Source organism: Hyla sarda, chromosome 7, assembly GCF_029499605.1.
Source record: "Hyla sarda isolate aHylSar1 chromosome 7, aHylSar1.hap1, whole genome shotgun sequence".
In the NCBI taxonomy this organism is placed as follows: domain Eukaryota; kingdom Metazoa; phylum Chordata; class Amphibia; order Anura; family Hylidae; genus Hyla; species Hyla sarda.
In genome coordinates this window covers 2293598-2299892 of record NC_079195.1, presented here as the reverse complement: position 1 = coordinate 2299892, position 6295 = coordinate 2293598, and the positions used below count along the sequence as shown (strand labels likewise).

The window sequence follows — 6295 nt, the reverse complement described above, 5'->3', positions numbered from 1 at the left end:
CTGAATGCCTTGTAAACAGTGATGGAAGAGACAGACTGTAACCTTAGGTCGGGTTCACACAGTGTAAAATGTGGCAGGTATTTTAACTTACAAGCTGATTATTAAACAAAAGGCGGCCTAATCCACGAAATTGTGGACGCAAAAAAAAAAAAATAATTAATAACAATAAAATAAATTAATAAAAATGCAGTCAGATTTTCTTGGGACATTCAGTGCGTAAAATAAAATACGAGTCGCAAATTTTACATGGTGTGAACGCAGCCTAACACGGAAATTCCTCTGATATCCTCCGGGGGGAGTCGTCTCTGTGGGTATAAAGCAGTAGAACAGTTTTTGCGCTTCTTCCAGTGACCCCGGACGGGAGCGGCAGAGCCGGCGTTGCAGTGAGCACCAGAGTATAATGCATTGTTTCCCAACCAGGGTGCCTCCAGCTGTTGCATAACTACAACTCCCAGCATGCCCAGACAGCCTCCGGCTGTCTGGGCATGCTGGGAGTTGTAGTTTTGCAACAGCTGGAGGCCCGCCCCCGGTTGGGAAACGCTGGTATAATGAGTGCCAATATATTGACCATTATCTTTCCCATCATGCATTTCAGGGTCTGTCCTCCGGGGAGCGCTGTTACATGTTCAGTATCATGAGCGTCTATGACCCGACATCGGCCCGCAGGAGATTATATCACAAACACAAGGATCTGTGCAGAAAGGCGCTGTCCGTCTGATCACCGCGGAGACGCCCCATCCCGTCATGTGACCCAACAAGAACCAATGACAAACAACCACAGAAAAAAAAAAAAAAAAAGGAAATTTATTTGCTCCCACAAAATCTAGGCAGCATTTCATAGAGAGGCGGAGTCATCCCGGACGAGCCCCCAACTCCCCCCTGCAATATTACCGCAGTGGTCCGATCCTCTAGTCACATGTTACGCTCTCACAAGATCCACAACTAAGGATACGTTCGCACTGCGGAGATTCCGTCAGGCGGCGGCCGCCGAAGATACTTCGTCACCATTGACCGCTATGCAGTACTCGCGGAATTCCGCGCAAAGAATGAACATGTTCTGCACAGAACTGTCCACCGCTGAAATTCCGCAGTACGAACGGATCTCGCGTAAGACCCGTTCGCACTGATGGGAACGCGGAATTCTACTCCCGGAATTCCGCAGTGTGAACAAACCCTAAAGCAAGAAAATCACAAGCGAGACATAAAAGGGGTGAAACGATCGCCCGAAAACATCCGCCGCGCCAAAAGGCAAAGATGGCGTCAGAAAGGAAGTGCCATGGTGACGGAGATCGGCTGTCTCGCTGGTGTAGTCCGCCATCTCATACACCAACCCGGTAACACCGAACCGTCACTCCGGAACGCTAGAATTCATGTAAACAATGGGCGGCGCCTACGTGTATCATAGGTAATACCGCCATCTTGTGACAATAATTTACATTTTTTTACTATTTTAAAAGGTTATTTAGGTCCCTGCAACCACCACCGGCCACCAGAAGAGGCGCTAGTCAGGCTGTGTTCACACTATACGGCGGCACAGAGCAGGTATAGAACGTATATCTCTGTTGTACGGCCTAGACATGGTGTGAACTGATCTCTTCCAAAAACAGCGCCACTATTGTCTACAGGCAGGGTCTGGAATTACAGCTATGTTCCAGGCAAGTCATTAAAGGGGTACTCCACTGGCCAGTGATCGGCATATTTAGTTCCGAACGCTGAGTGCCTGCTGCAGGGGTCGGCCACGCCCCCTTGGATGTTATGCCACGCCCCCTCTATGCAAGTCTATGGGAGGGGGCGTCACACCGAACATTGGTCAGTGGAGTACCCCTTTAAAGGCGGAGCTGCAATACTCCATAGAGCCTTTGGACAGGAGGGGCGCTGTTTCTAGTAAACAATGTCCGTATGTCCATTCAATGGTCTTTTAGTTTTGGTCGGCCTCGGATTCACCGTCATCGCCCGCAGACGCCGATAGAGGTCACGTGATCTGTAGAAATCAGGAAGATTCTAGAACAATAAATATCTTTATCTCCCGTTGGCAGAACAAGAGTCATTTATGGTAAAAAAACAATGGGGTGTCATCACTACGGCCAGTCACCACCAGGGGGCGCAGTCCAGAGAAGGTTCCATCTATATGTGGAGACAGTATGAGGAGACGGGGCGGTGTACGGGGAGACGGGGGGCGGTGTACCGGGCGGTGTGCGTGTAGACAGGCGAGCAATGTAGAGTCCATAGATGCTGAGCACAGGCCCCGCCCCTCAGCCGATGTAAATACGATGGAAATCATTGGCTCCGAACGCGGCGTTGCATTTCGGGCACTTGCGCTGCCGCGTGTCGTATCTCGTCTTTACGCACTCAAAGCAGAAGACGTGGAAACACTTGGTCAGCACGGCGTCCATCTTGCGGGAGTTGCAGCACGGACATGTGAGGCGCGTCTGCGGAAGAGAAGAAAACATCAGAAAGATCTGCACAAAGATGTGATCTGCATCAACCCTCCTCTGTACCGTGTGTGGTGGAGCTCCTCCTCCTCCTCTGTACCATGTGTGATGGAGCTCCCACTACTACTCCTCTTACTGTGTGTGGTGGAGCTCCTCCTCTGTACCGTGTGTGATGGAGCTCCCACTACTACTCCTCTGTACTGTGTGTGGTGGAGCTCCTCCTCTGTACCGTGTGTGGTGGAGCTCCTCCTCTGTACCATGTGTGATGGAGCTCCCCCCACTACTCCTCTGTACTGTGTGTGGTGGAGCTCCCACTACTCATCCTCAGTACTGTGAGCAGTGGAGCTCCTCCTCCTCTGTACTGTGTGTGGTGGAGCTCCTCCTCTTCTGTACTGTGTGCGGTGGAGCTCCCCTACTCCTCCTCTGTATTGTGTGTGGTGGAGCCCCCCCTACCCCTCCTCTGTACTGTGTATGGTGGAGCTCCCCTACCTTTCCTCTGTACTGTGTGTCGATGAGCTTCTCCTTTTCTGTACTCTGTGTGGTGAAGCTCCCCCTAACCCTCTTCTGTACTTTGTGTGGTAGAGCTCCCCCTGCTCCTCTGTACTGTGTATAGTGGAGCTCCCCCTATATATTTATCACCTTGCACTCTTTGATCTCCTCCATTAAGATCTTATCACAGGGCGGCACTTGATCCGGCTTCTTAGTGGTTTCCAGTTTCTTCCTAAGGCGGGAGATGTCCTCCTGCAAAGACAGAGAATCAGACACACAAGGGGCATCGCTGGCCGCACTCCCATAGAGTAAACAGTAGTCAGGAACTCCGAGACATATACATACATATACACACATACATATACACATACATACACATACATATACATATATACATATATACACACACATACACACACACACACACACACACACACACACACACACACACATATATATATATATACACACACACATAAACATATATATATATACACACACACGAATATATATACATATACATATTATATATATATATCTCATGTACCAATGCCATCCTACCTATCACACAAGACTCTTCCCCCATATCCAGTCAGACAGAACAGATCTCTGACACATGTCAGTGAATAACCACCCTATACGTCACTCTGTACGTCACCTGCGCTCTCTTGTAGTTGAACGCATCCTTTTCCCGGCTCGCACTGTTTTCTATAATCTCCACCCGCAGGTCCTGCAACTTTTTCTGTGACAGCTCCAGCTGGACCCGCAGCTCCTCTGCTTGCTGTGAGGCCTCTGTTGCCTGCAAAACAAAGGGACAAAAAGGGGTTAATCTGGAGGAGGAGGAGGCGGCATGATGAGGACGGAAGAGAAGCTGGAGGGATCATCCAGACCCCAATACTTAGTCCAGGGGGCCTTCGGCTGCTGCAAAACTACAACTCCCAGCATGCCCGGACAGCCAACGGCTGTCCGGGCATGCTGAGAGTTGTAGTTTTGCAACAGCTGGAGGCACGCTAGTTGGGAAACACTCTTATAGTGTTACACTATACAGAATAGACACTATAAATACTGTGTTACATTAGACAGAAGACACATTATTACACCACATTAAATTATACAGTCAAAAGACTTGTCTGCCTCTTCCAGAGGATCCACACTGTCTCTATGAAGGTAAACCAAGGCTTCCTTTTATCTAAGCAACCTTTGGCTGTCCAGGCATGCTGGGAGTTGTAGTTTTGCAACAGCTGAAGGCACACTAGTCTATACAGTATACACTATACATATGACATTATTACACCACAATTATACAGCCAAAGGCTTGTCTGCCTCTTCCAGAGGATCCACAGTGTCTCTAAAAAGGTAAATCAAGGCTTCCTTTTACCTCAGCAACCTTTGGCTGTCCGGGCATGCTGGGTGTTGCAGTTTTGCAACAGCCAGAGGCTGCCCATTTGGGAAACGGTGGTTTAGACAGAAGACGCTTCCGCGATGTGGATGCGGTGTCGTTACCTTGCGTTTGCTGAGATCCAGGGCCTGTGTGCGCAGGGTCAGCTCCTTCTCCCCGGTGGTGATGCTGCTTTGTAGTAGATGTTCCTTCTCCTCCAACTTTCGCAGAACCTGCAGCTGGGCGTCCACCTTAAAAATGCGAGAGCTGCATGAGACCGAGCGCATGGATCACTGCATAGAAAGCAATAGGATGAATGGATCCCGGTGCGGTACCTGGGTGCGCAGGGTGAGCAGCTGATCCGCCAGCTCCTCCTTCTCCTCCTTCAGTAGTTTATGGATCTGGTTGGATTTGATCCTTTCGGACATGAGCTTGAAGTTGGCGTCGTCCTTCTCCCTCAGCTGCTGCATCAGGCGGATGTTCTGCTCCTGCATGTCCTCGAACGCCTGCCCCGTGACATCCATCTCCGACAGCAGCGCCTCCTCCTCCTGACAGGCAAAAGAAAAATAACTTAAAATTCTGCAAAACATCTCAATGGCCAATCAGACACAGCCTATAGATTATTTTAATGGCTACTGAGTAATACCTCATTTCTCCTGTGGAGGCGCTGCAGGGAATGGGGTACTGGCTATACTGCAGCTATCTCTATGGGATCAGGATATATAGTCCTTATACACCTCCCCTCCAGCTCTATCTGTATACTGCAGCTATCTCTATGGGATCAGGATATATAGTCCTTATACACCTCCCCTCCAGCTCTATCTGTATACTGCAGCTATCTCTATGGGATCAGGATATATAGTCCTTATACACCTCCCCTCCAGCTCCATCTGTATACTGCAGCTATCTCTATGGGATCAGGATATATAGTAGTTATACACTTCCTCCAGCTCTATCTGTATACTGCTGCTATCTCTATGGGATCAGGATATATATAGTAGTTATACACCTCCCCTCCAGCTCTATCTGTATACTGCTGCTATCTCTATGGGATCAGGATATATAATATTTATACACCTCCCCTCCAGCTCTCTCTCTATGGGATCAGAATATATAGTAGTTATACACCTCCCCTCCAGCTCTATCTGTATACTACTGCTATCTCTATGGAATCAGAATATATAGTAGTTATACACCTCCCCTCCAGCTCTATCTGTATACTACTGCTATCTCTATGGAATCAGAATATATAGTAGTTATACACCTCCCCTTCAGCTCTATCTGTATACTGCAGCTATCTCTATGGGATCAGGATATATAATAGTTATACACCTCCCCTCCAGCTCTATCTGTATACTGCTGCTATCTCTATGGGATCAGGATATATAGTCCTTATACACTTCCCCTCCAGCTCTATCTGTATACTGCAGCTATCTCTATGGGATCAGGATATATAGTCCTTATATACCTCCCCTCCAGCTCTATCTGTATACTGCTGCTATCTCTATGGGATCAGGATATATAGTCCTTATACACCTCCCCTCCAGCTCTATCTGTATACTGCTGCTATCTCTATGGGACCAAGATAGCAGTTATACACCTCCAGTCAGTATCTGGAGATTATAAGGATGTGCACTCACTTGTTTGGCCGTGGACAGTCTCTTCTGCAGAGCCTCTGTCTGTTCCTCTGCCGCTCTCATCCGGCGTAGTGCGTCCTCGTCGGCCATCTTCTTGCTGTCTCTGCGCTCTCTCTCCTCTAGTTCCCGGGCCCGCTGGCGGAGTTCTTCCAACTTAGATACATAGAGAAGGATACATGAGTATCTATTATACACGGATCACGGGGCTGTAACAGGTCACCTCCCAGTCACGGGCGCACCGCGTCCCCTCCCAGTCACGGGCGCACCGCGTCCCCTCCCAGTTAAGGGGGGCGCACCGCGTCACCTCCCAGTCATGGGCGCACCGCGTCACCTCCCAGTCACGGGCGCACCGTGTCACC

The 6295-nt window shown here is 49.2% G+C and overlaps 1 protein-coding gene across 2 annotated transcripts in view; it reads right to left on the bottom strand.

The window, feature by feature from the left end:
* Positions 1-839: 839 nt before the first annotated feature.
* RNF20 (ring finger protein 20) overlaps positions 840-6295 on the bottom strand; it is a gene marked incomplete at its 5' end in the record, with an annotated part of 29186 nt that continues 23730 nt past the window's right edge. Inside the window, 6 exon segments of one of the 2 annotated variants that reach the window (XM_056531022.1) lie at positions 840-2429; positions 3072-3173; positions 3580-3720; positions 4425-4550; positions 4635-4847; positions 5940-6089. In XM_056531022.1, coding sequence (XP_056386997.1) covers positions 2253-2429; positions 3072-3173; positions 3580-3720; positions 4425-4550; positions 4635-4847; positions 5940-6089 — 909 coding nt within the window. 2 annotated transcript variants of the gene reach the window in all.